The sequence below is a fragment of the Carcharhinus amblyrhynchos genome, chromosome 7 (genome assembly GCF_965287045.1).
Source record: "Carcharhinus amblyrhynchos chromosome 7, sCarAmb.v2.hapA, whole genome shotgun sequence".
Classification (NCBI taxonomy): domain Eukaryota; kingdom Metazoa; phylum Chordata; class Chondrichthyes; order Carcharhiniformes; family Carcharhinidae; genus Carcharhinus; species Carcharhinus amblyrhynchos.
This window is the reverse complement of record NC_137330.1, coordinates 96,523,769-96,541,236: the sequence shown is the minus strand read 5'-3', so window position 1 is coordinate 96,541,236 and position 17,468 is coordinate 96,523,769. Positions and strand designations below refer to the sequence as shown.

The following is a 17,468-nucleotide window of genomic DNA, read 5'->3' as shown; positions in this document are numbered from 1 at the left end:
GTTGAGGTAGAGACATTCTTTCCGCTTTGAAAGGAAAACAGAACTAGAGGGCCTCAAAATAAATTGTGGGGCGGGGGGGGAGCAGTTTAGAATGGAGTTGAGGAGGAACTTCTTCACTCAAAGGGTGGTGAATTTCTGGAATCCTCTGCCCATTGAAGTGGTGGAGGCTACCTCGTTGAATATATTTAAGTCACGGGTAGATAGGTTTCTGATAGACAAGGGAATTAAGAGTTATGGGGAGAAAGTGGAACTGATCCACTTCAGATCAGTTATGATCTTATTGAATGGTGGGGCAGGCTCGAAGGGCTAGATGGCCTACTCCTGCTCCTATTTCTTATGTTCTTATGTGTTGCTGTCTCTCGTTAGTTGTTCAATTGTGCACCATCATTCACACCTAGATGTGGCAAGACTGCAGAGCTTTGATCTGATCGTTGGTTGTGGTTTTGCTTTGCTCTGCCTGTTACTTCCTCTTTCTGCTGTTTAGCCTACATGTCATTCTGTGTTGTGGCTTTGCCAGATTGGCACTTCATTTTTAGATCTACGTATGGCTACTTCTGGCATCTATACTGCACATTTCACTGAACCTTAAATCCTTCAAAAGGCCAAAGAACACAAGACCAGCCCAAGCCATAAATACAGATGAGGTTAAATCAGCAATCAAGTAACTGAAACCTGGCAAAGCTGTGGGTTATGAACAAACCTACATTGAATTTCTTAAGCACCTTGGCCTCTTGGTGACAAAATGACTCTCTGTGTTCCTGACCAGGACAACTGAAGAGAAGCAACCACCCAATATTTGGTGGAAAACTAGGACCATTGCAATCCCAAAGCCTGGCAATGATCCTAAAGTAGTATCCAGTTACAGACCAATTTCTTTTCTATCCATGTCTTATAAATTGCTTGAGCGGATTATCTTGCACCATGTTCAACCAACCGTGGAAGGTTCACTACCTATGGACCAAGCTGGATTCTGAAAGGAGCATAGCATCGAGGTACTTACCTTCACCGCCCACATTGAAAATGACTTTCAAACCTGGAGTTATCTACCGCATTTCTGCCTTCTGCAACAGAGTTCCACAAATTCACCACTCCCTGGCTGAAGGAATTCCTCCTCGTCTTTGTTTTAAAGGATCATCCTTTCAGCCTGAGGTTGTGCCTTCTGGTTTTAGTTTTTCCCACTAATGGAAACATCCTCTCCACGTCCACTCTATCCAGGTCCCTCAGTATCCTGTAAGTTTTAATAAGATACCTCCCCCATCCTTCTAAACTCTAACGAGTACAGTCCCAGAGTCCTCAACCATTCCTCATATGATAACCTGTTCATTCCAGGGATCATTCTTGTGAATCTCCTCTGGACCCTTTCCAAGGCCAGCACATCCTTCCTTAAATACGGGTCCCAAAACTGCTCACAATACTCCCAATGGGGTCTTACCAGCCTCAGAAGTACATCCCTGCTCTTTTATTCTAGCCCTCTCGACTGCGAAAATTGCATTCCTAACTGCCGATTGAACCTGCACGCTAACCTGAAGAGAATCTTTAACAAGGGTTCCCAGATCCCTATGTGTTTCTGATTTCCTAAGCATTTCCCCATTTAGAAAATATTCTATGCCTCTTCCCCTTTTCCAAAGTGCACAACCTCACACTTTTCCATATTGTATTCCATCTGCCACTTCTTTGCCCACCCTCCTAGACTGTCCAAGTTCTTTTGGAGCCCCCCTGCTTCCTCAATACTGCCTGTCCCTTTGCATCCTAAAGGAAGATCTGGTGGTCACATGCACCATTGACTGTGAAAGTCACCATTGTCTTCAATTTTGTTTTGAACCTTTGGATCGTGCCATTGTGACATACTGCGAAGCTCACCGACTGCTCCCTCTTTGACCAAGCTCTCCTGATATCTTTCTGTGGTTTGATGTCAAATTTTATCTGGTAATATTCCTGTGAAAATGTCTTGGGGTATTTTAATGAAGCTGCAGGTACTATATTAAGAATTATTGATGCCAAATTGTGCAGGTAACTTTAAGAAATTATAAGGAATGGTATTGTGCAGTTGATTGCAGAGTCCACTTACCAAGAAATTATCCTGAATTTCCAAAAAATATATAACAGGTTATCCCACACACAGCATTTAATTTTGTGCATTGTTAGTTGCTATAAAGGACACTATTTAAAATTGCTGTTCCATCACATTGAAATGACGTTGAACCACTGACAAGATCAGAGATTGGATGTTATGAGCAAATTGTAAGTAATGAACCACCCTAATTAAAAAAACAAAATATTGCTATTGGTATTGTGCTCTTTAGTGTGCTTAAGACACGGGAGTTGAGAGAGATAATTGAAAATCTGACGACAAATATGACTTCACATTTGATTGCTTTTGTTGCCAAATGGTAGATGAAGCATGTTGTACTGCACAATTACTACAAAATCATACTTATTGAGACTGATGGTTGAATGTAGGCTAATCTTAATATTCTAATTTATTTTCATTGGATTGGAATTATACTATATGGCTCATAAAGTCTGTCCATTTATGGCCTGATGCGATCTGCTTAAATTGATTATTTGAAACTTGCTGAGGTGGCAAATTAATTGGGGGGGTGTGGTAATGGGGATCATTATACACTCGAAAAATGAAACTACAGACACAAAACAGTTTTACCCACTGATTTTATTGGTTTGGTCTGGGGCAGGGAGTGTAAGTTGCTTTCTGAAGCTGGTATGAGCAATGTAAACATACTCAAAAATAGATGGGGAATTCTGCATGCAATTTTCTAGCATCTGGAATGCCAAGTCTGATCTATGTCTGAAAAGTTTGGTGTTTATTATTGTTGGAAGTGGAAACAGGTAGAAGACTTTTTAGGACATGTCTGCACCATCTTTTCGATGTTACTTTCTTCCGTGCAGGTATTTACACGTTCATTAGTGTTTATACCAAAGCTCTGGATTGCTTCCATCAAAGACACCTGAGATCTGTCATGGGAATTCAGTGGCAGGACAAAATCACGCAACATTCTATCATTGTGTTGGGCCTGAGGGCAATGGTATTCTGCTCAGTGCAGCCAAAGACTTGAAGATGTGCTTGTGATTTGGTCTTTCAATGCAGTTTTGGGAATTTAGAGAAATAGAACCTCAGGAGATGGGGTTGAAACTGAGTGAAGTGGATTTTTGAGACCATCCAAGTTGGAGTGATTTTTGGAGAGATTTGCAAGGCATGATCTTTGGAGGTGAAGGTCGTAATCCCTCATGAGAGAGACAGGGTTTTAGTGAGATTTGTTGACTCAGTGTTGGCTGATATCTGTGAAAGCCATGGACTCGGTTATGGTTACACCTGCCATTTATTGTAAAATGTGGTGTGTTTGATCGCAGTTTGCCAGTTACATCACATATATTTCATGTTAGCCTGAATGTTAGAGTATAAGAAAGATATTGTAAATAGTTTTATCATTCTGATCTTGTATAGTAAAATTTATTTTTGTTTGTAACCTGTTGGAATCTTGTGGCATTTTTCACTGAGCAAGTGTCTTAAATCTCAAACTTTGTATACTTTTAACAAAACATTATTGATCCCCAACTGGACCATACCAAAACCTTGGGAGTCTGGCCTCAGATTGTAACAGCCTACTGATGTGGTGGCCAGGGACATGTTATAATACTTCAGAAAACTGAAATCTTTTTGGGTGATTCTGACAATCATGAAACTTCATTTTTTTCAGTGTTAGCTGTCCTTTTTTAATGTCCTGCCTAGTTCTTTTATTTGAGGAAAGCAAACTCTTTAAGGATGCAGTGATTATTGTACTAGGTAGGAATGGTAATTGATGAGCAACTCTTTCCTGACAAAATCAATCTACTCTTGGAGCGTTTTGACCAAAGAAAAAATGTATCGTGAATAATGAGCATCACTCATCTCTGTATTACTGTTGGGTACATTCGGGGAAAAGGCTACAATTCCACAGATCCAGACAAATCGGTTCTTAAACTCATTTGTGCCCTCCTCTGTAAGAACTTCTAGCGCGTTTGATATAAGAACATAAGAAATAGGAGCAGGAGTAGGCCATCTGGCCCTTCGAGCCTGCCCCGCCATTCAATAAGATCATGGCTGATCTGAAGTGGCTCAGTTCCACTTTCCCGCTTTCTCCCCATAACCCTTAATCCCCTTGCCTACCAAAAACCTATCTACCTGCGTCTTAAATATATTTACCGAGGTAGCCTCCACCACTTCAACGGGCAGAGAATTCCAGAGATTCACCACCCTTTGAGAGAAGAAGTTCCTCCTCAACTCCGATCTAAACTGCCCCCCCTTACCTTGAGGCTGTGCCCTCTAGTCCTGCTGTCCTTTCTGAGCGGGAAGAGCCTCTCCACCTCTACCCTATCCATCCCTTTCATCACCTTATACGTCTCAATAAGATCCCCCCTCATCCTTCTAAACTCTAACGAGTACAAGCCCAGTCTATTCAGCCTCTCTTCATAGCTCAACCTCCTCAACTCCGGTATCAGCCTAGTGAACCTCCTCTGCACTCCCTCCAAGGCCAAAATATCCTTGCGCAGGTGCAGCGACCAAAACTGCACACAGTACTCCAGCTGCGGCCTCACCAGTGCCCTGTACAGTTGCAGCAAGACCTCCCTACGTTTATATTCAATCCCCCTCGCTATGAAGGCCAGCATCCTATTTGCCTTCCTGACCACCTGTAGGCTGGGTTTTTGCGACTCATGCACAAGGACCCCCACGTCCCTCTGTACCGTTGCATGCTGCAGCTTTTCGCCCTGTAAGTAGTAGTCTTTCCTACTATTATTCCTACCAAAGTGGATAACCTCACACTTGCCAACATTGTATTCCATCTGCCAGGTCCTCGCCCACTCGCTCAGCCTATCTAGATCCCTCTGCAGACTTTCTACACCCTCCGCACAATTTGCTGTTCCACTTATCTTTGTGTCATCAGCAAATTTCGACACCTTACACTCGGCTCCCTCCTCCAGATCGTCTATATAAATGGTAAATAGCTGAGGCCCCAGCACCGATCCCTGGGGCACTCCACTAGTCACCAACCGCCTATCCGAATAGCACCCATTGACACCCACTCTCTGCCTCCTATTTGACAGCCAATCCCCTATCCACGCTAACACCTTACCCCCAACTCCATGCCCCCTAACCTTCTGTAACAACCTTCTGTGCGGCACCTTATCAAACGCCTTCTGAAAATCGAGAAACACCACATCCACCGGTTCCCCTCTTTCCACTGCACTAGACATGTCCTCATAGAATTCCAATAAATTCGTCAGACACGACTTCCCCTTAACAAATCCGTGCTGCGTCTGCTCTATCAAACAATTCTTCTCAAGATGCCTCGCTATTTCCTCTTTGATGACGGATTCAAGCATTTTTCCTCCAACAGACGTTAAACTAACCGGCCTATAATTCCCTGCCTTTTGCCTGCTACCCTTTTTAAACAGCGGTGTAACATTAGCCATTTTCCAATCTTCCGGCACTTCCCCGGATATATGGCCAAGGATATGCGCTGAGGGTGGGCCTTCCTGACTGATTAATTGAATGCATTGGCATTATTTTTCATAGCTATTTTAATTACAGTTAGATCGCTTCTGTTTTGTTTTGTTATTAATCATTTAGGTGTAATTTTTAAATATATGAGCAATATAACCAAAATATACTTCCATCTGGGCAGGAATGTGAAATTGAGTTGAATTGAGGAGAGGAAGGTATTTTAACAAAAGGGATGGGAGGAAGATTAGACTGCTCAAAAATTGTCCTGTGTTCTCTTGCCAGCATTTGCATCTGCAGGCAGAGATAACATTATCTCACTTTGACAGACTGTATGTTGGTTGAGCTCTACTTTGATAAGTTGTTGTGTTGTTTGAGGTTCTACATTTTAAAAAAAAATTCATGGGGCATGGGCGACACTGGCTGGCCAGCATTTATTGCTCATACCTGGTTGCCGGAGGGCAGTTGAGAGTCAACCACATTGCTGTGGCTCTGGAGTCACATGTAGGCCAGGCCAGGTAAGGACAGCAGATTTCATTCCTTAAAAGATATTAGTAAACCAGATGGGTTTTTCTGGCAATCAGCAATGGTTTCATTGTCATCAGTAGATTCTTAATTCCGGATATATTTTACATAAGAAATTGTAATTTGTTGAATTCAAATTCCATCACCTACCGTGGTGGGGTTTGAACTCGGGTTTCCAGAACCCTCTGTTTCCAGCTGAGTTTAATAGTTTAATGAGGATTCATAGCTTAGTGATAATGCCGCTATGCCATTGCCTCCCTAAACTTTGCTAAGTTGTATGTTACAATGGCAGGTGAAACTTAGGCTAACATTTGTCTTGGCTATTTCTTTAGAGCCAGATAAATGATAACATGTCATATATTAATCATGTGGCATGACAGAAGGCTGAATAGAATTTTCCATATGTTTCTGCTCACTTGTGTATTCCCAAGTTATTCTGTCCCCAGTGGCTATGGGCCTGATCTTACCATTTTCATTCTAAGTGCTAAATCTGAGTGCAGTTCAGATCCGACTTGGAAATCTGCTCTTAGGTGCCCCCATACACACTCGGCCTGAAAAAAGAATCGTGAGTCCGAATTGTGCTGTGGGCAGGACTTGTCACGCCAGAAATGATCGGAGCTCTGAACTGCGCATGCGTAGTTAGAAAAATAATTGAAGAAGTACGCCTGTGTCAGATCACTCCTGAGCCGCAGAAAATGGAGAAAGTGGTCTGGGAGCGAAAGGTGGGAGTGATGACCCCACAGACATCGCTGTCCCCCTTGTCCACTCACTCCCCCCGCTACCCTGACTGATTGTGACCCCTCCCACCCCCCCACCACCGATTGCCCTCAGAGTGGCTGTGGACTACCCCCCCCGCCCCCCCCAAACTAGGTAAGGTGGCTGTCTGCATGGATGAAGGCACGGATTGCGTTAATGATCTCACACCCAACTTTACCATGTTTTCGCGCCCGAAAATGGGCGCGATGCAATGGTAAAATTGGGTACTATGTGTACAATGTTGATGGAGCCTGGGTCAGTTAAAAAGCATGTGCAATTTTGTTCCATCTGCTGCAGACTTGCTTGAAATGCTAACTTATGGAGCATGTACCATGGAATGAAATGAGGAGGCAATAGCTTTGTGGTATTATCACTAGACTATTAACCCAGAAACTCAGCTAATGTTTTGGGGACCTGGGTTTGAATCCTGCTATGGCAGATGGTGGAATTTGGGTATAATTTTAAAAATCTGGAATTATGAATCTACTGATGACCATGAAACCATTGTGACTGTCGAAAAGATACATCTGGTTCACTAATGTCCTTTAGAGAAGAAAATCTGTTCTTACCTGGTCTGGCCTAAATGTGATTCCAGAGCTGCAGCATTGTGATTGACTCTCAACTGCCCTCCAAAGGCAACTAGGGATGGGCAACAAATGCTTGCCAGCCAGCGGCACCCAAATCCCATGAATAAATACAAGAAAATATTCTCCACTATATCCGGCATTCTCTTAACTTTAGCAGCTGTCAGACAAGGGATTAGGTGCCACTGCTCCACTATCGACAGAAATATGCCATCAATTTTATTCCCTGCCCCTTAATATTGTTCACTACATCTGTCTTTGTAATCTCAGCAAAAATTGTTAACTCTCTGTATGCCTAATGAAACACTCAAAGTTGCCAGAATTTTTGTTTGTTGTGACACTTCCATTTAATTGGCCTCATCCCTTCAACTTTATCTTGCACAGAAAATGCAGGATGGAAATGGGCCATTTGTCCCACACAGCCCATATAGCTATTTGCTTACCACAAGAGAAAATAGTTCTAATCTTGTTTACCTGTTCTTGTAAAACTTCATTCCTTTTTCCTTCATCCATCTATCTGATTTTGAATTTTATTATATTTTCTGCTTTTGAGCACTAACCTGGTACATGAATTACACCCCTTTACAACTCCACCAATTTTTTAATGAAAGAAAAAAAGCATTTTTTCACAGCCTTTTCTATTTAAATTTTCTCATGCCAGGCAGTACTTGAGTGAACTGGCATGTACTTTCTATCAAGTCTCAATATCCTTCAATAAAAATAAAATGCTGCAGTTGCTGGAAACCTGAAATAAAAAACATGAAGTGCTGGAAATACTAAGCAGATCTGGTAGCATCTGTAATGAGAGGAACAGAATTAATGTTTCCAGTTGAATATGACAGCTCTTTAGAACTGAAGTAGAAATTTTTGGCTTGAAATGTTAACTCTGTTTCTGTCTCTTTAGGAGTTTTTCAGAGTACGATGTATTATGCTGGCTTTTAAGTGAGAGATTTCCCTTTATTAATTACAGTTCAGCCATACAAATAACTCATAGAAACAGTAATTCTGGGTTGAAGACGTACTTTATTGTCACCCAGGCCTAGTCCACATGTGTGGGAGAATGATTTGAAGCAGCCCAAATTACTCTAAATTACATTTGTTATCAGAATTGCAATTATACATTTTTCAGAAATGATCTGTCCACCTATGCTGTTGATCATAACCGGATGAGCCAATCATTTTAATATGAATCATCTATCTTGGCCAATAACATTCTACCCTCTGGCAGCATGAAAGTACATAGGTCTATAGAGTCCAGAAGTTCTTGCTCACTGTCTCCTAGTAACCTCAATATGTAAGCCCGGAAAGTCCTTTCCCACCGTCTCCTAGAAACCTCAAATATGTAAGTCTGTATCTACTAAGCAATTCTTTATCAGTACTCTATTCGTTTGGCTGTTTGGGATTGCCCGAACTATCTGAGCCCTATGCTGATAAAAGAGCACCTTTCTACTTCGTGGCTGTATTGTTTTTCAAGGAATGTGTTTTTTTTAACTCAGCTATATCCCACCATGCCTTGGGGCAGTATGTGGTTGGCTAAGGTGTACAGAATATTCAAAAATACATGTTTAAATTCTCTAACAGTGGTTATATATGTTTCAATGCAAAACAGTACCTCTGTAACTCCAGGTACTTTATACTTTTCCTATATGTATTCACTCTAAATTCAATTCATTTTATCTTAATCTATCAGTCTTTTAGTCCTAAGTTATCCTAAATCCCTCTAACAGTTTCCTTCAAAGCTGTTAAACTTGCTGAGTTTGTCTAGCCTTTACTTTTTTTAAGCTCAAAATCCTTCCTTTTAAATGGACCACGTTATATTTTCCTCTCATCACTTGTCTAAGTATGTACCTGATGATGAAAATAATTCTGCATATGTGCTTACACTAGAAAATTGGGTAGTAATAAGGCCAGTTCTGAAACTCAGAACTGACTTGTATCTGCAAATCAAACTGGCTTCATTGCAATAATTACTTGGATGCAGAAATGACAAAAAATGAACAATTAATTTTGATGAATAATTTTTCAGGAAGACTTAATGACAACTGGAAACTATTTTGATGGCAAAGGACATATTTGTCACTGAGGAATAACCTCAGTGACAAATGTCTTTTGCCATCAAAATGCGCTGAGGAATAACCTCAGTGACAAATGTGTCTTTTGCCATCAAAATACTTTCCAGTTGTCATTAAGTCTTCCTGAAAAATTATTCATTAAAATTAATTGTTCATTTTTTTGTCATTTCTGCATCCAAATAATTATTCCAATTAATACCGAGAAATTGTTGACTGTGCAATTCCCTCCCTCTATTATTCTCCTCCCTTACAGTACTCCTTAAGACCCTACTTTTTGCTCACTTCTTTGGCTATCTGTTCTAATGTCACCTTAAGTGTATCAGGATAAAGTTTTGTTTGATAATACTCCTGTAAATATTTTACCACGTTAAAAGTGTCATATAATTGCAGGGCTTTTTTTGTGACTTCATTAAAGCTGATTTAATTTTACAGACGCTTCCAAAAAAGGTACTGGGGGAAATGCGCAACCCATTTATGGCTGTCAAGTCACTGTTCAGTCTGAACAAGAAAAACAGCTGTTAAAACAGTATCGTAGAGAAGAAAAACGTTTAGCCAAGCGAGAGAAAAAAGATGAAGGGGAAGTTTCAGAAGGAGTTCAATGCTTTGATCCAAAAGAATTGCGGTTACAAAGGTAAGATAACATTCAAAACTCTATATGGCTAGCTTTTGTAGTCCTGCTCAACTAATCTGTTTGTTAAAATTGAAAATGAACTTTATTTATATTGACATAAAATTTTAGTTGACAAATGGAATTTTAAAAACAAATTTGTTGTTCATTCAACAATGTAAAAAGATGTGGGAACAGTTTGGAGAATCTGGTGGGCAGGAATGGAGTGTTAGAGGAGGAGGATGGGTTGCATGGTGATCTGTAAAATATTGAGGGTTGTTTGCATACAATTCTGCTGGATTACCCTCCTAAATACTGCTAGAAATCTAGTATAGCACCGGAGAGGATACAGAGGAGCTTCACTAGGATGTTGCCTTGAATGGAGCATTTAAGCTATAAGGAGAAACTAGATAGGCTTGGATTGCTTCCTTTAGAGCAGAGAAAGCTAAGGGGGACATGATTGAGGTGTATACGATTATGAGAGATATGAACTGGGTGAGTAGGGAGTAGCTGCTCCCCTTGGCTGAGAAGTCAGTCACAAAGGGGCATTGTTTTCCGGTGAGGGGTTGGAAATTCAGAGGGGATTTGAGAAATAACTTTCTTACTCAGAGGGTGGTGGGAATCTGGGAAGATAGTTGAAGCTGGAAACCTTACAATCATTAAAAAATATTTGAATGAAGGCTTGAAATGTCTTTACATTCAAGGGTGTGGGACAAGTACAGGAAAATGGGATTAGCGTGCCTTTCATGGTAGTTATTGTTGGTGCAAACTCAATGGGCTGAAGGGTCTTATCTACGCTGTATGACTCTATGACCTCCGCAAGTGCTCCAAACCTGTCAGATCAAGACACTGCCCTCCTGACTTTGGGGTCCCCTTTCTGTAGGGAGATTCCCAGAGCATTTTCTCAGTGCTCTCAGTCCTCAAGACCTTCCTAATGTTTTCTTGTTTCATGGCCCTTTCTCCCAGTAATCCCAGAAAGTTGCCTTCTGTCTTGTAGTTGATCTGTGTCATTTGTACAAACCCTTTAAGATACTGGCAGCTTCCATTGCAGCATTCTCCCAACTCCCCATCCGCCCTCTCATTGTCTGCCTTGCTGTTAAATCGCAAACAAGAATGGGTACTAAGCAATTTTAACTGACCAATGAACAATGTCACAGAATAAATGCCAGATTTATTATTGAAGTATAATGGTTTCTCTTCCCACTATATTTTTCATGCAATGCTTGTCTCATCTTAGATTACAGAAGGATATACTTGGGCTAGTCTAATGGCCTGATCAATGCAAATTGAATTCAGTCTGGATAAGTGTAAGGTTGCAATCGATTTGATGAACAGTGGGACCCTGGAAAGCACTGAGGATCAGGGAGACCTTAGTGTGCATGTACACACGGGTAGTAGGAAGGTGGAGAAAATGGCATAGGGTATCCTTGCCCTTGTTAGCTGAGGCAGTGGGTTTAAGAGCAGTGAGGTTATGTTGGAACCGTATAAGATGTTGGTTAGGTCACATTTGGAGTGTGTGCGAAATCTGAGTTATAAAAGGGATGGGATAGCACTGGAAAGGGAGTGGAGGAAATTTATCAAGATGTTGCCTGGGCTGGGTGATTGTAGTTATGAACGGAGATTGGATCGACTGGGGTTGTTTACTTTGGCGCAGAGGAGACTGAAGGGAGACATAATTGAGATGTGTAAAATTATGAGGGGCATAGATTAAGTAGGCATGAAGAAACTTTTCCCCATGGTGGAGAGATCAATGACTGGGGTGGGGAGGAGGCATAGCTTTAAGGTAAGGAGCAGAAGGTTTAGAGAGAATGTAAGGAAATACTTTTTCACCCGGAGGGTAGTGAGAATCTGAAACTCGCTGCCTGAAAGATTGGTGGAGGCAGAGACTGTCATAACATTTCAGAAGTATTTAGATATACACTTACGATGCGAAGGCCTATAAGGCCATGGGCCATATGCTGCAAAAAGGGATTAGAATAGTTAGGTCGTTTGTTTTTGACTAGTGCAGATGTGATGGGCAGCTGCAGAGGTCTTTCTCCTGAGGCTATGAATTGCTCAAACTTAAGCTATACAAAGGCTTATGAAATGCAGTTTACTGATTTTAAGATGTACTTTATTTAACCAAACAATCAAATGGGAGAATGATACGAAGAAGCTTAGTGCTCCAGATAGGGGATGCATGCTGTCTGATATCACTCTGCCCTTCAAAATCCTTGCAAGGACAATTATACAGTTACAAAATCATTTCTCCCACCATCCTGGTGGACATAATCCAGTAAACATTAATACAAATCAGTCAATAAACATTCTGTCATTAACTCCAGCCAAAAAAAATACACATCTTGACCTAATGGGATTTCATTTGTTAGTAATTATGAATGTTGCCTCCCTCTTGTTGCCCCACAACATGGGATGCTGAATGAAAGGATGATTCCCATTGAATTGAACCCATGTGACACTTGTCCGACCCTGAGAAATCCTTTGTGTCTGTCCTCCACCTGCATTATCAGCTCAGAGCTGTACAGCTCTATTCATCAAAGTGACATTGGTAGCTATCTTGTTCTCGACTATTATTGATAACATAACTGCTTTCAGTGGAACTGTTGTTCAGTGGAATGCAACCACTGTATATACCTCTCCCACCAAGCCCTGCTGTATTTTGTCATTGACTGTAAAGTTCCACAAAATCTGAAATCAAACTTCGTTTATTTCATAAATTCAAAATACAAGTTTTTTTTAAAATGAAAAGCACTTTTTAATTATATAGAGCTGACTTCTATAGCAGTAGTTCTTGTCAGCGTACCCATAGTCCAAGATCACTCACTCTTAAGTCAGTATTGTGTGTTTTATTTGCCTTTTCTAGCCCCCTACATCATGGGCTGAAGGGTCTTGTTTGTGCTGTGGACCTTTATGATATCTAAAGAGTAAATTAAATCACAGAAACTCCCTGAGTTTAAATGGTTAGATTGAGCATTACTTTGAATACCTCGAGTGCTACACTTCTAGCAATGACAAGTTGGGGATCAAAGATGACCGCATCAATTATTTCGTGTATAATGAGCTTATTAGGCCAGTGCCATTGCTGCATCAGTCATGTCTGTTTCCTGATCTTTGGTCATTTACCTTGAGGTTTTTCCAGGCTTCAGTTTCCACTTTTTAATGCATCTCATTGCCTTATTCTCATCACAATTATTTCTATGACTCTTCTCCTTGGAGACTTGAGATTTCAAAGAAAATACCTTCGAGAACTAGCAAACAGTATTTCCCATTATGTTGCAGATCAGTTGAAGAAAACTGTTTTTTGCCGGATATTACTACAATAAAGATGTCCTATAAAACCACAATTTCTAACAAATTCAAATTGGGAAGAAAATTTTCAGGAAATTGATTTCAACTTTCCATACTAACAATGATATTTCATTTTGAGATCTATGAGAAGCTCATCTCAACCTTTTAAATTGGTCTTTCTTACGTAAATGTATCAGAAAACATGGCAGTGTAACTTGTAGCCCGAAATGCCAGGTTCTGCTGATTAAGCACTGGGCATGCACGTGGGACATCACGGGAGTCCCAGCACATGTGTTGAAAGGGTGCCAATCTTAAACTTCCAATGGAGGTTCAAAAAATTGCTGGTCCTGAAGCACTAAGTTGTAATAGTGCCAAAACCTCCACTGCCTGTGCTGTTGTTAGGTGAATTTTTGCCGTTATTTATTTGCACTTCTTTTCAGTCAAGCTGCCGCACATAGAGGCAGCAGACACTCTTTGAGTTGGTTGTCTTTTTGGTAGTTTTCAAAAGTTATTTAACGTATGACGTAAAGCACAGAAAAAAAGTTAAAGTTTAAGTTTATTTATTAGTCACAAGTAAGGCTCAAGTTAACACTGCAGTGAAGTTACTGTGAAATTCCCCTAGTTGCCACAGTCTGGCGCCTGTTCAGGTCAATGCACCTAACTAGCATGTCTTTTAGAATGTGGGAGGAAACCAGAGCACCCGGAGGAAACGCATGCAGACACGGTAAGAACATGCAAACTCCACGTAGACAGTGACCCAAGTTGGAAATTGCACTTGGGTCCCTGGCGCTGGGAAGCAGCTGTGCTAACCACTGTGCTACCGTGCTGCTCAAAGTGAAAGAATGATTTTTAATTTTTTTACAACGTTGTCATGACAACTAATTCCATTAAAAATCTTCATTCGTATATAACAAAGTGGATGTCAGTGTCTGGAATGAATTTCAACCTTTGGAATTTGCAATATATTTTAAGCAGTTTTTAACCATAATTTAAAAGTCCCCCTGCTTGCAACATTGATCCTTGTGTAACTTGGCTAGTTCAAATGCTTCAGGAAATTGTATCAATTAAGATGACAAATGCAAGTCTCCTGTAAGCTGATGTGAACTCGGTATAACAGAATCCAGTGCAGTTTGAAAATCTGGAGGCACTTTGTACGACCGCTGGAACATTGCGCTTTTTACTTGATTCTTAACTGAATTTCTTTGAGACTTTGATGTAGGCTTGGAAGAGTCACACTATACGTAAAATCCAAACCCTTCCCTCTCCCCCATTTTTCCCTCCCTCCTCTCATCCTTTTCCCTGAACCCTCCTTTTTCCGGAAACCTCCTTTTCCCTAAATCCCCCTTTTCCCCAAATCCCCCTTTTCCCCAAATCTTCTCCTCCCTCTCCCCCACCCCCTTCCCCTCTTCCTCCCCCTCCTGATCCCTCTTCATATCCATCCCTCACCTCCTTGTTTAGCGACAACAGCATTGTTGTGTTAATGTATAGATATTTTATTGATTGTTGCCAGAAGAATATATTTTGTAAGAAACTTGAAACATGAGGCACTTAAAAATGTCAGTGCAGCTGCTGAAGTAAAATATTTAGTTATGTGTTAACATGGTATCAAAGTTTGCATTTATAACATTTTTGTTAATAAATGTTTTCCATTAAACTGCAGAAATTCTACTAATGCTTTATTGAAACAAAACATTTCAATAAAGAATTATACAAATGCTTTATTGAGACATACAGAACAGTTAAATATAAGAATTATAAATAAAGTAAGCAAGGCAGAAGAATACAGCTAGGTAGACACATCTAGATTTTCCACAGCCCAAAACGGAACTCTCCTTTGATCGATCTCATGCATGTATCCAAATCATGGTTCAAGAAGATCTGACTATATTTTAAATGAAAACACACACATACTTATAAGCATGACACCATATTAAAAAGTTACATAATACCACAATGCAGATTCAGGATGACATGGTGGTACAGTGGTTAATATTTCTGCCTGGCATCCAGGGACGTGGGTTCATTTCTGGACTTGGGTGACTGTGTTGAGTTTGTATGTTCTCCCCGTGTCTGTGTGCTTCCTCCAGGTGCTTCAGTTTCCTCCCACAGTCCAAAGATGTGCGGATTGGGTTGATTGGACATACTAAATTGCCCTTTAATGTGAGGGGGATTAGCAACGTAAATTCATGGGGATTGGGTGGAATCCTTTTCAGTGTGGGACAAATGGCTCCCTTCTGTAGGGATTTTATGGGTGGGATTTTCTGGGCGATTTCGCCTCAAACTAGAAAATCCTAGCTGAGGTTAACGACCTTTCCATGGTTCACCCCTTGCCCGCTATGATTCTCATGGTGGGTGTAATGGTAACATTTGCCCCTATGATTTTATGACTTTAAATAGTACTTTCACAAATTTAAAACAAATAAAACATTTGTTTATTTGTACATATTGAATAGTACTCCTGTTCAATAATTAAATTAAATGTAAAATTTTACAGTTTGAGTGAACCAATAACAGTAGCATTACCAACTTAAAAGAAATACAAAGAAAACATTTAATGCAAATACATACCTTTTATAAGAGCTAAGGTCCCTGTTCAATGCAAAACAGCCTTTTGGAGCCTGGACCCTAATTGGCATTTCCAGGCTTGCTGCATCCTAAGGGGGCATGGTTAGAAATCGTTTGCGACACGCTGGGGCTTGGTCAGATAGTGGCAGTGACTGTCTGAGGCTGCTGCAAACATCGGTAGTTTTGGCAGAGCTGCTCAGGAAACATAAGTATGCAAATTTGTTTTCTATTTTTGGAAGAGTATACATCTCTGCTGGAGATTGGAATTTCTGGCCCATTAACTAGTTTTCAATTCATTGAAGCAGATTGATGCCAGTTACATAATTGAATGGGACATTGGGAAGGGTAGAATTTGATTGTGGGTTCTTCTTACCTCCTGTCTCAACTTTGGAAACTCTGAAAAAAAATGGCTTACACTTGGCTGGGTAGTTAGTGTCTTCAGTGTTTCCACTGGGTTTTTGCTGAATTAGTGGTTGAAAGAAGGCAAGGACTCAGACCGTAGCACGGTGATTAGCGCTGCTGCCTCATGCACCAGGAACCCAGGTTCAGTTCCTGGCTTGGGTCCCTGTCTGTGTGGAATTTGTACATTCTCCTGTGTCTGCATAGGTTTCCTCAGGGTGCTCTGGTTTCCTCCCATAGTCCAAAGATGTGCAGGTTAGGTCAATTGGCTATGCTAGATTCTCCCTCAGTGTACCCGAACAAGTGCCGGACTGTGGCAACTAGGGGATTTTCACAGTAACTTCATTGCAGTGTTAATGTAGACCGACTTGTAACACTAATAAATAAACATTAAACTTTTAAATTAATGCACTGCACTGACTGCTGTTTTTAAAATGTTATTCATCTCTGTATTGGTTTCATTTTTGCTATTGCAATAGGGAAGTATTTGCAGAAATGAAACACCATGCTTTTTTCAGTAACACTGACATGAAACTATTTGTAAGCCTGCTCTATCTTGTTGCTTGATATGCCTTTAAATGAGAAAATAATTGATTTTGCGATGGGCACTGGAGAGTGCATGTCTAATTATCAGCTAAAGAGAAAAATATAAATCGTGACCAGTTAATCTGAACTGAATGCTTTGTCATTTATGGGCATAAATATTTCTAGCCATTGACATGCTATGGTTCACTCCACAATATATAAAGGAAAAAGATTGATTGTTTTTATAAAATTCAGTACATTATTGCCAGGAGAGTTATTTGACTTTAGAGGTATAGATTACAAATCTTTGAAGATAGAAAAAGGAAGGATTAAAGAGAGCCTGCTTTTTAAGAAGTCTGTGAAGATGTTATTGAAGCTTTGCTTATATCCTTCCTTTACAGTTGTGATTTTTAAATAGATGGCAGCAGTTTATTGGATTATTTTGACTATCAAAATGTACTTTATTATTAGAATTACGAATTACGCATGTTGATGTAAGTATAGAAAAATATTGATAATGCCAGTTGTAAACTCTAGAAAACTTCCAACCTGTTGGAACCAATCAAATGTAGCATTGCCATTCAAGAAAAGAGGCAGAGAGATAACAGCGAACTACCAACCAGTTAGTCTGACATCAGTCAAGGAACTGT

General features: G+C 40.4%; 1 protein-coding gene across 1 annotated transcript in view; it reads left to right on the top strand.

The window, feature by feature from the left end:
* The window catches only part of ascc3 (activating signal cointegrator 1 complex subunit 3), a 522,713-nt gene that overhangs the window by 41,998 nt on the left and 463,247 nt on the right, over nucleotides 1-17,468 (top strand). The window contains exon 6 of the mRNA XM_080192820.1: nucleotides 9,867-10,065. Within this exon, the coding sequence (XP_080048946.1) occupies nucleotides 9,867-10,065 (199 nt within the window). The remainder of the gene's footprint in view (nucleotides 1-9,866; nucleotides 10,066-17,468) is intronic.